Source organism: Lepidothrix coronata, unplaced genomic scaffold, assembly GCF_001604755.1.
Source record: "Lepidothrix coronata isolate B3197 unplaced genomic scaffold, Lepidothrix_coronata-1.0 Scaffold293, whole genome shotgun sequence".
Classification (NCBI taxonomy): Eukaryota; Metazoa; Chordata; class Aves; order Passeriformes; family Pipridae; genus Lepidothrix; species Lepidothrix coronata.
This window is the reverse complement of record NW_016690473.1, coordinates 110,106-127,615: the sequence shown is the minus strand read 5'-3', so window position 1 is coordinate 127,615 and position 17,510 is coordinate 110,106. Positions and strand designations below refer to the sequence as shown.

Below are 17,510 nucleotides of genomic sequence, written 5' to 3'. Positions count from 1 at the left end.
GCTCTGCAACCCCAGGCCCATTCTGGTCCCTTGCTGGCACAGCACAAATCCAGGTTACCTGTTGCATAGGTCTGAGAGGTTGTGATCCCTCTGGAGAGGCTCTGTGCTGGTGACGAGCATGTAGGCACATCTGGGGAGTCTCAGGGGGATCTTAAATGGGGGCAAAGTGAAGCAAATGTGCAGAAATACTTTGAAGAAGCATCTTCAGGCACAAGGGGTGAGAAGATGCTGTCAGGAGACTGGAGTGGTGGGCATGGACACTGTGAGCATGAACCCAGCGTGCCTGTCCCAGCTCAGGGCCGTATCCTGCCTCTTCCCTCAGCAGCTTGGGGCCACACGGAGCAGTGTGGGAACCTTGTGGGAACCTTGCGTGCCTTCCCTCCCGCCTCTTATCTTCACCCGTGCGACTGCTCGTGTGCTGGGCGGGGAAACGCGTGTCCCTGACTGTCACTAAGCCTTGCCACCTTCTCTTGGTACAGTTGCTGGTGAGAAGAGGGTGCCAGTGATGCCCGGCTCGCCCGTGGAAGTGAAGATCCAGTCCAGGTCCTCTCCTCCCAACATGCCGCCGCTGCCCCCCGTGAACCCCGGCGGACCCCGGCCCGTGTCCTTCACTCCGACTGCACGTAAGACCCCAGTAGCTGTGCTTCTCCCAGGGATTAGCTCTAGCCAGGAGGGAAGGCTGTGCTCAGAGCACTCACTGGGGCTGTCTCAGCTGTTAGCGTTAGCTGTGGGTTGCTGTTGTTAGGAAGGTGGGACTGGGGCTTTCCTGCTGTTCTGCAATGCAAGAAGGATGTCTGTATTCCCCCTCTGCCCCCCTGCCTGCTCCTATCTTGCTCCTGGTGCTGCCTTGAGTCCTTCTCTTTGCAGGTGCAGCTTTGATTTCCACCATAAACTCCTTAAGAAATTGAAGTCTTTTATCAGGTCGGCTTCAAACAAGCCAAGTGCTGGGCTTTTCACTCTATCTTCTGGAGGAGTTAATTCCCACTCTGCTGTATCTCACTTTGCAGACAGCATTCCTGCAGCTGCGATTAGAAAGTTTTTCTTTTTTTTAATTTCCCAGCCTTGAAAATTCCTTGCTGTCCATCCAGATTCTCTTTTCTCCATCTTCTCTGTATAATCTTTCCTATTAAGCCACGGTCGATCCTGATCCTGCCCAGCCATAGCACAGCCTTGCACCCACTTTTTCTAGCAGGGTGTTGCTTAGAGGTGATCCACAGATGGGATGAACCTCCAGCCTTTTTGTATGGCCTCTGTTTTCCTCCCTTAGCCAACATTTACGCCATTTAACGTCTTCTTAAAAGCATCATTTCGTAGCAAAGCTGCTTTACTTTGTTGGTCGTGGAGTTATCTGACCCCTGCACATGGCGGGTACATATTTTCCAGGCCCTTCTTGCCCCTTTTTCCCTGCACAGAGTGTTCCCTAGCTGGCTCTGCATTGCTCTGCTGTCCATGACAGCGTCTGGGCTATCTCACAGTTCCACACTGGCAGTGGGATTCGGGGATTTACAATCCAGCCTCTTGGAGGACACACACTGATGTGCTGCGTGATGCTGGCAACAGCACTAATCACTGGGTTATCCCACCAGACACATTGTCCCCATCTTTATGTGCTGAGGGATTTTTAATGGCTCTCCTTTTGCTCAGGCAGAAAAAGACCATTAGCAAAGTGACAGAAATTAATTTTTCCAATGAGGATGCTTGGCATGCTGTTAAGGGCCAAGAAACCTGAATCTGCTGATTGCAGATGACTTAATTGCCTCTTTCCAAGACAGATGAGAGCTGCGACCTGTGGTGAAGTTCGTTCTTGCTTTTTTATTTCTCAGTTGCACCAGAGGGGCTTGGTCAAGAGTCAGTGAGTGTGTGTCTTGCCCTGTCAAAGCCCACAGCTTGGGCAGGTGAGAGGAGCATGTTGGAACAAAGCCTTGCCTACCTGTGGATCGCTAACAAAGAGTTGGAGAAGCAGCAAAACCTTGTGACTTTTGAGGACCTAAGGCAGAATTTAGGCGTAGCTCGAGAGGATGACTTTGTTCCCAGGAGTTTATCATCCTCCTCTCCCCACACCAGTAATCCCCCTGGTCTGGGGACGCCGCCTCGTTCGCTTCAGTGCTGTCTTCTCACCTGGAAAGGCAGGTCCCAGCCCGGCTGTGAGGGCTGTGGTGGAGCAGCTCCTGGTGATGTGCAGGATCAGATAACTGCCAGCTGCCCTGTGGTGACGCCGTTGGCAGAGGGTCAGGAGGGGTGAGCCCAAAGACGGGGAGCGGTTACGGGGGCTGCGTGTAACGACAGCCCCGGCCCGGCTCACTCCGCTCCGGGGATCACCCCGCGCTGGCAATGTCCCCTACTCCCTTGGCAGCCTCTCCCAAGGGTCCCCCGCAGCCCCCAGGAATTGCCCAGCCCCTGCTTCTCCCAGGGTATAAATAGAGCCCGTTGCTCTCCTCAGGTTTTCATCTGAAAGAATAAGAGGAAGTGAAATAGAGAAGGGGGAAAGCGCCTCAGTTGTGGCTGTCGGAGAGCGTGGGGCTGCACAGCCCTTGGCTGTTTGAGGGGAGCTTCTCTGGGCGGCTTCCCTCCTATTTATAACACTTTTATTGGGAAATAAATGCCTTCATGGGTAATTGTCAGAGCCCTTGCCCTTCACATAGCTCTGGTTTTTCTGGTACTCCATGCTAACTAACCCTGTGGGTACTCCCTGACATCCCTGTACCTTTGCCACTTTGGGGAAGCCAGTGTGGACAGTTTTCCAGGTTGCTTTTCTCCATAACAAAAGGCATGAGCTCACTTTGCCTTTGCACCTCCATCCTCTCAGTCCTGGCTTTCACCTTCACCTTCACCTCGTCATTTCTCAGTCTATGAAAGGTCACGTTTTTGTTATCCCCCAAAGAGCCTGTCAGCCCTTGGTTAGCAGGAACCACCTTTGATGGTCTCAGTAGCCTTATCTTTCCTTGCATCTTAACTGACTCTGGTTAAGTTTCCCTCCTGTGCTCACCACTAAGGTCCAGGTGTGTGCAGCCTTTCCAGCCTCCGGCCCTGGTGTGCCCCAGAGTGGTTTAACTGTTCCAGTGCCTCCTGTCTTCTCTGAAAAACCCCTCACTGGGTTCAGCACGATTTGATATGATCCTCGTGAAGCTGCAGTGGAAGTTTTGGCCTTTTTTTTTTTTTTTTTTTTCAAATTGCTGCTCCTCCCATGGGCCAAAGGCAATGCTGTTGGGTGGCATCAGGGCTTCTCTTGCAATGGTTTTTACAGCTTGTGGCCTCTTTGTCAGCACTTACATCCATAAGGGATTCAGGGTTGGGCTTTTAAGGATAACCCAGTGGATCAGCAACGGCTATATTTCCAATGATGTGCTTTTCACCTCTGAAATCCTGGGTTTATACCAAGTTGGGGCCCTGGTGCACAGCTGCTCATCAGACAGGACTCAGGATTGCACAACCACGGCCCAGGGATGTCAACAGTTTATTCTAATCCCTTGCTGAGTTCCCAGACTTCCAGCCCTTCAGTCTGTTTTGACGTGCTCACCAATTTCAGGAGGCAAAGCTGCAGATGGGACCAGGTTGTTAAAAACAACAACGTTTGCGAAATTCCCTGTAAATCCCTGGGGTGGGGACGGGTGGCGGGCGCTGCTGGGGCAGGATCTGTCAGCGCCCCTTGGGGTGAGGTGGAGGCACCTGAGCTGCCATCCTGAGTGGAAAGCACCAGACCACAGGGATGTGCCCCCCTGATGCTCAGTGTCGCTTCCTTCTCCCGTTTGCAGTGCCCAACGGAATCAACCATTCCCCCCCGACGCTGAATGGAGCACCATCCCCGCCCCAGAGGTTCAGCAACGGCCCTTCCTCCTCCTCCTCCTCCTCGCTGACAAACCAGCAGCTCCCAGCCACGTGTGGTGCCCGGCAGCTCAGCAAGCTGAAGCGCTTCCTCACCACCCTGCAGCAGTTTGGCAACGACATCTCACCGGAGATCGGGGAGAAGGTCCGGACCCTCGTCCTGGCACTGGTGGTAAGTCCTGCACCAGCCCAGGCTGCCTGGATTTTCCCAGAGCACTTTGGCCATGGGATCTCAGCAGCCAGCACGTGCCCCCATCCCACAATGTTCTCTGTGTCTTTGCAAACAGAGCTGGGGGCTGAGCAAGACTGTCATGTTTGTGCTTTCTGGGAAACTTGCTGACTTCTTTTTTCTTATCTCTAGTGGGTTTCAAAAAGCTGTTTGTCCAGTGGCTTTGATGTGAGCCTCGTGTGCAGCTAGTCTTGAGGAAACCTGGAAGGATTTGGACAAAGCTTTTCTGTAAATTATAGAATCACAGAATGGTTTGGCTTGGAAGGGACCTTAAAGATCATCTCGTTCCAACCCCCTGCCGTGAGAACACCCTTCCAACCCAAACGAATGGGTGTAGCTGTGGAGTTGTACCCAGTATTTGCAGTTATACAGACTGAGAGAAATGCTGTGCAGTGTGTTAGACATTATGCTCTACGTGCTTTACAAGGGTGTGGAGTGATAGGACAAGGCAGGAGTAGCTTTAAACTGAGAGTAGGTTTAGACTGGATATTAGGAAGAAATTCTTCCCTGTGAGGGTGGGGAGGCCCTGGCACAGGTTGCCCAGAGAAGCTGTGGCTGCCCCATCCCTGGAAGTGTCCAAGGCCAGGTTGGACAGGGCTTGGAGCAACCTGGGCTAGTGGAAGGTGTCCCTGCCCATGGCAGGGGGTTGGAACGAGATGAGATTTGAGGTCACTTCCAACCCAAACTATTCTAGGATTCTGTGACCTTGGACTGAGGCCCTGGAGCCCAGCACCACACAGCCTGGCCAGCTTCGGTCCCATGGGTCACCCAGTGGGGCTCCTGAGCTGATCTCTGCTTTTTGGCACATTTCTTTTGAGGCTCAGCGTGCAGTGAAGGTCACTAGACTGCAGCAGCCTGGAGCATTTCTGCTTCCATTTTTGGAATGGGCTGCAAATGTGGGTCTGTCCATGTTCTCAGGAGCATTCTCAGTGCTTGAGCTGCTGCTCATTTATGTAGCATAGATACTTCCATGGGTAGTATCTTAGCTTACCCAATTGGAGAGGAAGTGATAAGCTGTCCAGGTCCATCCTGGGTTGTGGTAATTGCTGCAGGGATGACCTTTGTACAAGCAGGTTACTAAATGCTGCTTGTCCGAGGGAGCCCCCAGCCTGAACAGCCCCAGGGGGTGCAGGGCTGGGCCAGGGGAGGATCGTGGTGAGCTGATGGAGACTTCATGGATGGTCCTTAGGTTAGAGGAGGAGAGCTGGAAGGAAGGAGAGTGTGCAGCTCTGAGCAGCTGGGATCACTGGCTCCCTGCAGCCTGCCCCAGGCCACTGGGCCAGCGTGCAGGAGATGCCAGCTGGGTTGTGCTGCCTCCCAGAGACAGCCTCTACCTGCCAGCCCCAGAGCTGGGAGGATGCTGGGCCAGGCAGTTCCCACCCTCTCCGGGTGCAGTGTTCCTGCTCCGCTGGCCTGAGCCTTTTTGGCCGCGCTCGGCAGGATGCGATGCAAACATTGCCAGCCCTGTCGTGGCAGATGCAGTCACCCTCCCGGTTCTGTTCCTTTGGAGCTGTTTCCCATATGTCTAAAAATAAGAACAAATTGTCATTTCATCTCTTAATTTCTTTTCTCAGAACTCGACGGTGACAATTGAGGAGTTTCACTGCAAGCTGCAAGAGGCGACCAACTTCCCCCTGCGGCCGTTTGTGATCCCCTTTCTGAAGGTGACAGGGAGCTGCTGGGGCTTGCTGGTGCTCCGTGTGCCAGCCTGTGCTGCTTGGCAGCGTGACATTGCTGGGAAAGCTCTCCTTGCAAGCACCACAGCGGTTTTGTTAAGGTCCAAGACAGGCTGCACAGACCGCGGTGGTGGCTTGCAGCAAGCTGGAACGTGTGCCACTTATGTCTGCTTGTGTGCTGGGGATAAAGGAGACAAACCAAGCTCCATGTGGCAGCTCAGATCTAGAATATTTGAAGTGCTGGCACATGGAGCATGTCTGGGGTGTGCAGATTGCAGAATCACAGCGTGGTTTGGGTTGGAAGCGACCTTAAAGCTCATCTGGTTCCAACCCCCCTGCCATGGGCAGGGACACTTTCCACCTGACCAGGTTATTCCAAGCCCCGTCCAGCCTGGTCTTGATCACCTTCAGGGATGGGGAGTCCACAACCTCTCTGGGTAACTAGATGGTGGAAGCACAGTGATTCCTGTGACACTTGGGTTTTGGGTGCACTGATATCAGACCATCCTCGGTTCCTGGGAAAATACAGGTGAGTCTGTCAGTGCAGACACCAGGAGCTGGAGGATCCTGAGTGGGGGGCACAGGCGTTACTGCTCTGAGGTATTAATGAAGAAGAGCAAACCTTCTGGACTGGCTGGAAACTCCTGCCCCCTCTGTAATCCAGACCTGTGCTTGTTTTCCAGGCCAACCTCCCGCTGCTGCAGCGGGAGCTGCTGCACTGTGCCCGCGCTGCCAAGCAGACACCTTCCCAGTACCTGGCACAGCACGAGCACATCCTGCTCAACACCAACACCACGTCCCCCGCCGACTCCTCCGAGCTGCTCATCGAGGTGAACGGCAATGGGAAGAGGCACAGTCCAGACAGGTAAAAACAGCTGTTGTCATTCTCTAAGTCGTTGAAGTCGTGGTTTTCATTTTCAAGCAGCATCCAGGGTCTTATCACTCCCAACAACTATTCTGGCTGTAAAAAGACACCAATGGCTGCTGCTCCTGCACTGTGAATTCAGGTTGTGTTCGTCTTTCAGGCAGGTTCTGTCCCAGAGGGACTTTTGGGTAGCATTGAAAAGCCAGAGCTGGAGAGCTGAGCGGTTTTCCACCACCCCAGCAGTAAATGGAGGCACTGGCAGGGCTGGGAGAAGGATGTGGTTCATTTTCACCACTTTTTATTCCAAGATAAAAGTTGTTATGTAATTATGTGGAGCATGCCTCAAATTCATAAAAACTGTGAAATTTTAATTTGGTCATGCTCAGAAAGATGAATCACAACACTCGGGCGTCCTGAGCCTTTCCTTTGACGGGGTCACTCTGTGCGTCGCTTCACAAATTGAGTGTGTTTGTTTGAGCTCCCTGCATTAACCCCCCGGTAAAATCATCTCTGCCCAGACTCTGCTGATTCAAAAACTGCGTCTTTCCCCTTCTGAGTGCGTTTGTGGGATGCTAATGAAGGCCTGTCCGTGCTGGTGTGGTTGCAGGAGGGAAGACAGCAGCTTTGAGAGGGAACCACTGCCGACAGAGCCCCCGGCCAAGAGGGTGTGCACCATCAGCCCCGCGCCCCGGCACAGCCCTGCCCTCACCATCCCCCTGATGAACCCCAGCGGGCAGTTCCACCCCACCCCGCCACCCCTCCAGCACTACACCTTGGAAGATATCGCCACCTCCCACCTCTACAGGGACCCCAGCAAGATGTTGGAGCACAGAGAGATCCGGGACAGGCACGGAGGGCTTGGTGAGAGAGACTGGAGGGCTCTTTGTTGAGCTCTGGTGTCGGTCCCCGCTCGGCCACCCAAAGCTGTGTAGTGCTGGGCACGTCCTCAGCAGAGTTTTTGCAGGGAATTCAGAGGAAACAACTCGCCATGGAAAGTTAAAAACAGGAGGATTGAAAGTTTGTATTTCCCTGTATATGTGTGAAGACTGGAGCCACTGAGGATGAGGAGGAAGGATCTGGTGTGTGAGCTGAGTGTAGCCAACCCAGTAGGGCAGGGAAGTAAAAGTAACATTTCCAATATCAGGAGGGCAGAGCCTGACCCCCTGCCCCGTTTCTCCCTTAGGTGTGTGGGAGATGCATGCTGTTTTTCCAACAGGACAGCCTGAATCACAAGCTCTGAGCTCTCTTGTTTATAACAAAGGAACCAGCTCCACAGGCAGGTCAGAACCAGAGCCACAAGTGGATTGTAGCACTTTCCAGACAGTGACACAGACAGGGATGAAAAAGCACCAGCATGGAATTGCCCCTGTAGAGCCACCGCCCTGAGATGTGTTTTAAGATCCCAGCTGTATGGAGCTGGAAGTAGAGCTCTTTTATTGTCCCTTGGAGCACTGCAAACAGTTGGTCCATCTAATCCCTCTCTGGCTGTGGCTCGTTGCAGGTTTGAATGGAGGGTACCAGGACGAGCTGGTGGATCACCGCTTAACAGAGAGGGAATGGGCTGACGAGTGGAAGCATCTCGATCACGTAAGTAATGGCAGGAGGTGGGGGAAGCTCTGTGGGATGCAGCAACCCGTTGTTCCACCTGCTCCAGTTTGTGATTTCCTTGTTGTTGGCACTATATTCAGGCTCTCCTGGTGGCTGGTAGAGGAACGAGCTGCCACAGGAAGGTGGATGGTGGGGAGGGTGGATAGGAGCTGTAGCACTTCCCTGGCAGGTTTTCTCTTCTCATGGTCAGGAGAAGCCAAAATCAGTGTGGATGAAGTGTCTGGAGCTGGAAAGCTTTTCCTGCAGATCACAGCCATAGCTGTCTGAGCGAACAAACCTGGCCTTGTCCCCAGGTCTCACAAGGTCCCTTGGCTTTTTGGTCTTTCCTGCCACAGCCCTGGCTAGCATGGGACCAACAAGCATGTAGATGTGCTATATGCCATCAGGATATGGACATTAAAAATGAGTAAACCCATCATTATTGTTTTAAATACTTTCTTTTCTGAGATGCCAGCTTTTTATGGGCCACAACAAGGCACTGACAGCAAGACTTGGTGCTTCTGGTGGTGGACTTTAAGCTGAGCTTTTTCCTTCTGAGCAAGGCTGTTCTTCCAAGCACTTCCCTGGAGCGTTTCCCTAAAAGAGATGGGATTGAAATTCAGCTTTGATCATAAATGCAGAGACATATCATGATCTAAAGCTAATGGTTTTTTTGGAGGGGATGGGGTTGGGGTGGAGCGAGACCCTATAGCTGAGTATTTGGAGTTAGCTGTGGCTGTAGAGAGCTGGCACCAGGATCACAGCCAACCCAACCCCCAGAGGAAAGTGGTGGGGTTTTCCCCTCTACCTTCAGTAGCATGGCCTGGAGGTGTTTAGCCACTCTCTGTGGTGACCAAGGCCTTAGGGTGCAGGTGTGACCTCCTCCTCCCCACCTGGTGCTGCATCCCTGGCTGTGGCACCCTGTCTGAGTACTGCATCATCCCAGATACCGAAATTGCCTCCCTGCTGTCTCATCTGCCTTGGGTGGTCCCTCCATGGCACCTCTGAGACATCTGGGATCACAGAATCACAGAATATGCTGAGTTGGAAGGGACTCACAAGGATCATTGCATCCAGCTCCTGGCCCTGCACAGGACCATCCCTAAGAGTCTCCCCTGTGCCCCAGAGGATGAAGAGGCCCCAAACGCCTCTTGAGCTCTGTCAGCCTTGGGGCTGTGCCCACTGCCCTGGGGAGCCTGTTCAGTGCCAACCACCCTCTGGGGGAAGAACCTTTTCCTGAGTTCCACCCTGACCCTGCCCTGACACAACTTCAGGCCGTTCCCCCGTGTCCCGTCGCCGGTCACCGCAGGGAAGGGAAACGACCTGGCGAGCGGGACTTTGAGAGCGCCGCGTTCTCCCGCAGGCGCTGAACTGCATCATGGAGATGGTGGAGAAGACGCGGCGCTCCATGGCCGTGCTGCGGCGCTGCCAGGAGGCCGACCGGGAGGAGCTCAACTACTGGAAGCGGCGCTGCAGCGAGACGGCGGAGCCGCGCAAGGCGGGCGCGGAGCTGCTCTCCCGGCACAGCCCCGGCAGCTCCGACTCCGTGGGCAGCGGTGAGTCCGGCCCCTCCTGAGTGGGTGTTCTTAATTAGCACAGAGATATGTTAGGCACAAGTGATACAGTAATAATATGTTCGAATTGTAATGCAAATTAAGCGGCGCATAACTGTTCTCAAAGCTTTGAGGAGGGGCAGGTCGTTGGATAGGTGGAAGCTCCTGAGTGAGCTCCTGGAAGCAACACTTGTTTGCATCTAAAGGCATCATTTCTTATGGCAGAGAAGAGTCTCTCTTCCTTGTCACAGAGCCGTGTTTACTGACCAAACACAGCCAAAGCTGAGAAACCTGAGGGTGAAAAGGCAGGAGAGGTGTTTGGCTCTGCCTCTCTTCCCCTTCCAGTCCTTCTTGCCTAAAGGATTCTAAACGTCAAGGTCTACTTATTCTAAAAATACCAAAGACTTTTCTAAGTATAATAACTACCTTAATTCTATTTTTGTACCATGAGTCAACTTAACTTTATTCAAGCTGACTAGTTTTCCCCCTCCAGTGTGCAGCGGTTTGACCCTATACAAAAAACAAGTCTAAAATGATGAGTTGGTTTATTTGGATATAATTCTAATTTCCATCCTAACAAATATGCTGTAAATCAAGTCCTGGGGAAAAAAAAAGCTGTGATCATTCAGTAATAAAAGTGGATTTTTTTTCTAACAAGAATAGATGTCAATTTGATATGTATTCCACTTGTTTGTGTACAAACTAAAGAGTGAATCCTCCTGCAAGAAATTCTAGTGCCCATGGCTCCAGCTGTCAGCATGGAGTGGCTGGGCGTGTGTGGCAGCCTGAGGGGTACAGCCAGCTTTTAGCCCTTCTATATTTAAGTATATCATGACTAATACACTTACAGCTGTTGTTAAAGGTAATATATTTTAATATAAATTTGGAATGCTTTTGATGCTTTTCCGCTCATGGGACCTAGGGATAATTTTCAAGCTCCATTGCTTTTGTGAGAAGGTGCAGTTAAACATCAAGCAGCATCCCCAGGTGTCTTTGGGGACAGTTTGTCCATCAGTTCAAGCCTCTGAATTGCCCAGGGAGTGGGAAGTGCTGTGCTTAATGTAAACTGCTGGTGCTCAGGGTCTCTGGACAGTGCAGATGTTGAATGACATGTATTTATAAGTATTGCCTGTTGCTATAGAGTACCAGGAGATGGAAACAGGTCATATAATGTCATAAATTATGCAAGGTGCTAATTAAATGTTGTAATTTGTCGTCTGAGTGTTTGAGGAATGGCTTTAACCCTCGGAACCCTCTGCTTTGAGTTTTAGCTGGCCCTGCCCCCCGATGTCCTGAGGTACCTCTGGGCACTTTAAGCAGCAGGTGGGGGAGATGAGGCTTTGCCAACCTTTCCCTGTGTCCCTTATTCCAACAGATTCACTGCGGGAGTTCAGCAGCAGGTCGGGAACGGGCTACGTCACTGAGGAGATTTGGAAAAAAGCTGGTGAGTGTTTGCTGGTGACCTCGGCCGGGGATTCTGCCGGATCGCCTGGGGTAAACACAGATGCTATGCAGAAACAGCAGCAGGCCAGCTGCAGGAACGCCCCAGGATGTGCACATCTGGCTGCCAACATCCCCGCCCTGGGCCTTCCAAAGGGCTCTGCTCCTCTGTGGTGCCACTGGGGATCCCGTGGGACTGAGCCTGGCCTGGCCGCTCCTGGGAGCGGTTGGGATGCTGGTGCTGGCCGTGGCTCTCTGGGAACGCTCCGCTGCACCTCTCTTTGTCTGGGCAGCTCGTCCCGCTCCTCAGGCAGGGGGGTGACGCCGCTCTCTCCTTCCAGAAGAAGCTGTGAACGAGGTGAAGCGCCAGGCCATGTCGGAGGTGCAGAAGGCGGTGGCGGAGGCGGAGCAGAAGGCGTTCGAGATGATCGCCTCGGAGCGGGCGCGCATGGAGCAGACCATCGCCGACGCCAAGCGCCAGGCCACCGAGGACGCCTTCCTGGTGATCAACGAGCAGGAGGAGTCCACGGAGGTAACGTGGCCAGGGGATGTCTCCAGGAAGGGGCTTTCCTTCCAGGCCCTGCCCGATGGTGGCTCAGAGCCTGCAGGTCCCCCATCCCTTGTCGTGGAATCATAGAGCGCACAATGGTTTGGGTTGGAAGGGACCTTAAAGGTCATCTTGTTTCAAACCTCCTGCCATGGGCAGGGACAACTCCCACTAGACCAGGTTGCTCCAAGCCCTGTCCAGCCCTGGGCTTGTGCACTTTTTCCTTTTAGAAGTTTCTGTCTGATCAATAACTAAAGGAATGAGCTGATATCATAAAAAATCCCTTCTGCTTTTGATTTTGCTGGCACGGAATCAGCCTAAACAGTGTCTGCAGCACCTGTGTGTGTGTGCAACAGCCACATGAAGGTACTGCTGGGGACCCTGAGCTGAGCCCAGTGTAATGGCCAGGGGTTTTGTGGGATTGAGAGAGGTGTGGAAGCAAAGAGAAAGTGATGCTGGTGGATGCAGCTCTCTGTTTAGCTGTTGAATGCACCGGTCAATAAACACGTGATGGGAGTGGGTGGAACTGCTCAGTAAGCCACAGGAGGAATGAGACAAGCAGTGATTTCTCTGTAGGGGAATACCAGAGGAGTGTCCTCCTCCTCCTCCAGCCATGCTGGGAAGCAGTGTGGGACCTTGGGAGATGTCGAGCACCCCCCGTGCAAGCCCCAGAGCACGTCTCTAAAAGCTGTCCTGTGTTCTGGCACATCATGTAACCTTTGCAACACAGTTCAAAAACAGTTCAAGTGTAAACAGCTGTGAAGCGGTGACCCAGTTTTCCAAGAGTCACCACAGCCTTTGGTGTAGGGGCTTTTTGGTCACAAGTCCTGCTTCTCCTGGAGTGGAGGAGCCTTGGGGATGTGCTGGCTCTGGAGCAGCTCGCTCACAACCCGCTCTCTTTGGTGCTTTGCTGCCAGACTGTAAATGATCATCAGGAGCTGGTGGCTCCAGTGCAGACCCTGTGAGTGGGGAATCTTGTTGGCCTTCCCCACAACAGGGCTGCCTGGCACAGCCCAGCATCTCCCACCACCCCACTTCTCTACTTGCCCAGCTCTTTGCCGGGGGTCGCAGCAGCGGTGTCCCCACAAAGGTGCCCCGTTGGGCAGGATCAGAGCAAGCTGGCTCTGACAGAGGCTGCGTTCCCACAGCTGAGCTCGCCCTCCCCAGTATGTGTTTGCTGTGCCTGGATGCAGCTGCAGGGAAGCTGATGCACCAGCTCCCCTCCTCGGAGCAGCTGCAGCCGCCGCTCCGGCGCTGGCCCTTTGCCCTGCGCTCCGAGGGAAGCGGTGGCACGCCAGGAGCCCACCAGCTGACTCCTCTCCCGGCAGCCAGAGGGGCTTTGCTCTGCTTCCAGATTGAAGCTCAGGCTCTGGCAGTGCTTCCACCTGGCTGGGAGGCTTTCAGATGAGCTTTCTCTTTTCCAAATTGGCCTGTTCCAACCCCTTGTGCAGCTAGGCAGGGTGCGGAGCAAATGGTGCCTTTGCAGCATGTCGTAATCCCAGCGGAGAGCGCTTGGCTGGGAGCGATACCAAAATAGAGCTGCTTCAAACAGGAAATAAAAAGACCCAACAGCAGCATCTGCAGCATGTTTTTCAGTCTTTGCCTGCTGTTTCCTCTCTGCATTTGGGTGGATCTAGGGGAGAGGATGTGACCGGAGCAGTCTGGCAGCAGCCTTGGGCAGAGAAGAGGAGCAGGGGTTAGAACCGTTGGCAAAGAGCTGTGAAATAGTAGGAATTAATGGATTGCTCATTTTAATATTACCAGATCTGGGCCAGAGGGGATGGACAGTCCCCTCCAGAGCTGAGTCAGCAGCATCCTGCAGCTCTTGGAAACTAAACCCCTTTCAAGTGTGGTGTCTTTGGTCTTGCAGAGCTGCTGGAACTGCGGTCGCAAGGCCAGCGAGACGTGCAGCGGCTGCAACATCGCCCGGTACTGCGGCTCCTTCTGCCAGCACAAGGACTGGGAGAGGCACCACCGGATCTGTGGCCAAGGCCTGCATGGCCAGAGCAAGCCCCTGGCTCTGCCCACGGGCCGGGTGGCAGCAGGTGCCAAGAGCCTCGACGGCGTCCCCAGCCCGGCCCTTGAGAAGACTTCGGCGACCACCTCCCGCTCCTCCACCCCAGCGTCTGTGACAGCAATAGATACAAACGGGCTCTAGGAGGGAGGTGTTGGCTCTCTCTATTTGATTAGTTTCCCGAGTTTTTTTAAGCTGAAAAGAAACCCCACAACAACTGTTATCACTTGACACGTTTGACCCATCGCGCCGTCTCCTCGGAGCGCTGACACTCTGGCTTTGCCATCTCATCCTGCCTTTTCCTTTGTGGCTCATGTACTGGGACAAGCCTTGCCCACAGCAGCTCCCTGCCCCTCTCTGGGGGGGCACCAGAGCATCGTCAGGACCTGGGGAACATTGGGCACCCACTTGGGGGACCTGGACTGTGGGAGAGTGCTGGCACACACGGGAGATGCTGAGCGTGTGGTGCCCAAGTAGGGAGCCCCATCCTTGTGGTGTGCTCAGGCTTCCCGAGGTGTCTGAGCTGTCTCCTTCAACCACCTTTCTTCCATAATATCCCTGTTTTTTTCCTTACTCCCAGCAGTGGTGCCTCAGGTGGCCGTGCCAGCCGGTTGTTGCTGTGAACAGACCGGAGCCGATTCCCCAGCAGGAGCATCCCATCCTCTAGTGCCGTGGCAAAAGCTGAGCCCGCTGCTTCTGCCTGCAGCTTGGCATCTGATGGCTGCAGAGGGGGAGGAGAGGATTTGTCTGCTTTAAACCGAATGTCAGTGCTGGGGAAGTACTGTGGGATGGCCTGGATTTCATCCCGTTCTGTGGTGGGACAGACGGTTTTGTGCTTCCTGGGTGGGACCTGTGCTGAGGTAACACGTGCAGAGCAGATCTGGGTTGGGAGCAGCTGCCCTTTCCACCTGGGGGCTGTTTGGGTGTGCAGAAAGCGTTGGGTTTTTTTCACTGTTGGTTTGTGAGTTCCTGCCGTTGTTTTTGAGCCCAGGGATCCTCACGGGGTGCAAGGGGGTGATTTACAGCCTGTGCTCTCTGCACACATCGGCCAAACTGCTAAAAGACAGGCAGGACTTGGTGTCCTGTGTCACTTCTCCCCCCCAACCCTGGGAGTCTCCTGTGATGCTGCATCGGGAGATGCCCAGGATCTGCCTCGTCCAGCCTTTGGAGACCATCCCAAAAATACAGGCTGAGAGCGAGGGGATGCTGTGATCAGCCTGGGGAGATCTGTCACTTGGAGGTTCCCTGCTGTGGAGTGGAAGGAGGGATTGGAGGGATTCAGGGCAATGATTGACACAGACCTGCAGCAGGGCTGTCCCAGGGCACAGCAGGGCTGCTCTTGGATGCCTCACAGAGGTCAGCAGTGGTGCAGCCCATGGGAGGGACGGGCATGTGCCCTCTGGGAGCTGCTCCAAATTCCCACAGTAGCGCAAACAGGCTCTGGAAATCCACCTATTCAGCAAAGCCGTGTTTCCGTGACTGTGTGTGTGCAATTGCTGGGCTGGAGCCCAATGAGGCGAGTAATTCCCAAATTATTTTCGATCACTTTCTCGATTGGAGGTGAATAATGGAGCTGTAATGAATCGTGACGGAGCTCGCGGCGGGGATGAACGGGAGACCCCGCTGCACCAGCCCTGGCTCCTGGGGAAAGCTCTTTGGGAGGCTGCTGTTGGGGGATAGGATGGGTGATCGTGTGTCTGCAAGGTTTTGTTATGCAAAAAAGCCACCGTGGCTGGTGTTGAAGATGGGTTGGGAGAGGCAGAGGGAAGTGTATCCCCCGTGTCCCCAGGAGTCGGTGCTGGGAGAGCCCTTTGCATGGAGCCCAGCACAGCCACTGGGATTGAGGCAGCCCCCAGTGGGGGAGGCACTGGAGCCACCCTGACCTGCAGCAGCCCAGAGCTGTCACCCAACCTGGGGCAGATGGAGGTGGCCAGGGAGCCCCAGGTGGCCCTCACAAGGATCCCAGAACGCAGCTCTGTCCGTGTTTGCTGTGCCCAAATCCATGGCATGGAGAAGATGCCTCAGTGGGGACGAGCAGCACTTGGGGCTTGTGAGAGCACCAGGGCAAGGGGCTGCCCTGGCACCCCCACTTAGCCAGGGCTGAAGGGTTCTCCTGCCCTAAGGGGCACATTTGGAGCAGCCTCAGGTAAGTTATGTGCTTGTGACATCCCATCCTCACCCACAGACCTGACACTGTGGGTCAGTGGGGGCCAACTGTGCCAAGGTGGGATGGGAAGGGAGAGCAGGGCAGAGCTGGAAGGAGTTGCTTGTAAATAGATTGTCTTCCATAATTCTCATGCAATGTTGATGGCTGTGTATTAAAATTAACCCCAGTGTAAATGAATGGAATACTAACAGTCATGATTAGAATGATTGCTTCTTTTTTTTTGTTTTTTTTTTGTTTGTTTGTTTGTTTGTTTGTTTTTAAAAAAACATGGAATGATAAATGTGAACTTGGGACATGGGAAGACATTGGGTTGAGGTTTCTATTTTTTTTTTTTTGACATTTAATTCTGTAATAGAAATTTGTTACTTCATTCCTGTGCATAACTTATTTAATGTCCTGTATAAAGGAACCCAAACTGTTACAGATGTATTTAGTTTGTTCTACTCAAAAGTAGTCAATAAAAAGACTATATTCATCCTCCAGCTCCCCCTTCTCTGTGGGAAGGGGCAGAGGTGTTTTCTGCAGTGCTTAGGCTGTTGTTGGGTTTTTTGGGGAGATGCTGCTAGGCCATGACCTTGGCTGGGGACCTGCAGGGACAAAAGCTGCCTCCCCTGCAGTGGTGATGCTGCTGCAGGTGCTGTGGGGAGCCCGAGCAAAGCCTGGGAGCAGAGCTGGAGTTCAGCCCCATACTCAGTGATGTTGGAGTTCCTGGTTAAGTGTGTTCTTTTCTGAGCTTTTTTGAACTTACTTTTTTTATTTGAGCACAGACCAGCCTGCAGGGTTGGTGCTGTCACAGCTGGCTGGCAGTGCCAGCCCTGTGCCCCCAGCCCCCTGCACACATGTTGGCCTAATCTGAGGATTTTGCTTTCCAGGCTCCTGCAAACACTAATCCAGTGGTGAAGAAGCCCAAACCTGAGGGGCAAACCCCACGTGGGGCTGGGGAGGCAGCTCAAGAATCCCAAATCAGTGCCTGCTGCAGCTGTGCCCTTTGTGGATGCTCTGGGTACCCATCTCTAACCCACCCTGGCTGTGCCCTGTCCCTTTACCAATGGCCCACGGCCCCACTGTGGCCCTTGTGTGTAATTCCCATGGGGGGAAGGTGGCCCTTGGCAGTGGAGCTGCCTCCCCTGCCCTGTGACCATGGTTTTGGCCAGGGCAGTCAGCAGTTATCAGTAACAGGGTACATAATTGGGCACTCAGAGGATGGGTCCCCAGGGAACTGGGAGGAGCATTTGTGGTTTGGTCCCTGAGTCAGCCCTGGGACGTAGGACAGGGTTTGTTGGTGCATATCTGAGCTGCTGTTCCTCCCCTCCAATGAGGAGCTTCCCTGATCCCATTTCTGGGCATCACCAGTGTCACCCCCATATCTCAAACCCAGGGAGCCTCTAGAAAGCTTCTGCTGGGGCAAAACAAGCACCCCAAACCCAGCAAGCCCCTCTGTGTTGTCACTCCATGGTACCAGGGCAGGGGCTGACACTGTGTCAGACCCACCCAGCACAGTGTGTGTGAGGTGTGCCCAGGATGGAGCTGCACTCACTGCCCCTTCAGCCACGGATTTTACTTATTGCCTCCAGGGATTGGGGAAGAAACAGTCAAAATTAGTATTTCTG

The 17,510-nt window shown here is 53.7% G+C and overlaps 1 protein-coding gene across 3 annotated transcripts in view; it reads left to right on the top strand.

Moving 5' to 3' along the window:
* Positions 1–16,375, top strand: part of CBFA2T2 (CBFA2/RUNX1 translocation partner 2) — a 45,888-nt gene extending 29,513 nt beyond the window's left edge. For all 3 annotated transcript variants that reach the window (XM_017837151.1, XM_017837150.1, XM_017837149.1), the window contains 10 exons: positions 480–623; positions 3,753–3,994; positions 5,626–5,715; positions 6,411–6,592; positions 7,200–7,453; positions 8,094–8,179; positions 9,543–9,735; positions 11,108–11,176; positions 11,514–11,704; positions 13,590–16,375. In XM_017837151.1, coding sequence (XP_017692640.1) covers positions 506–623; positions 3,753–3,994; positions 5,626–5,715; positions 6,411–6,592; positions 7,200–7,453; positions 8,094–8,179; positions 9,543–9,735; positions 11,108–11,176; positions 11,514–11,704; positions 13,590–13,877 — 1,713 coding nt within the window. In that variant the 5' untranslated portion in view covers positions 480–505 and the 3' untranslated portion in view covers positions 13,878–16,375. The remainder of the gene's footprint in view (positions 1–479; positions 624–3,752; positions 3,995–5,625; positions 5,716–6,410; positions 6,593–7,199; positions 7,454–8,093; positions 8,180–9,542; positions 9,736–11,107; positions 11,177–11,513; positions 11,705–13,589) is intronic.
* The last annotated feature ends 1,135 nt before the right edge of the window (positions 16,376–17,510 follow it).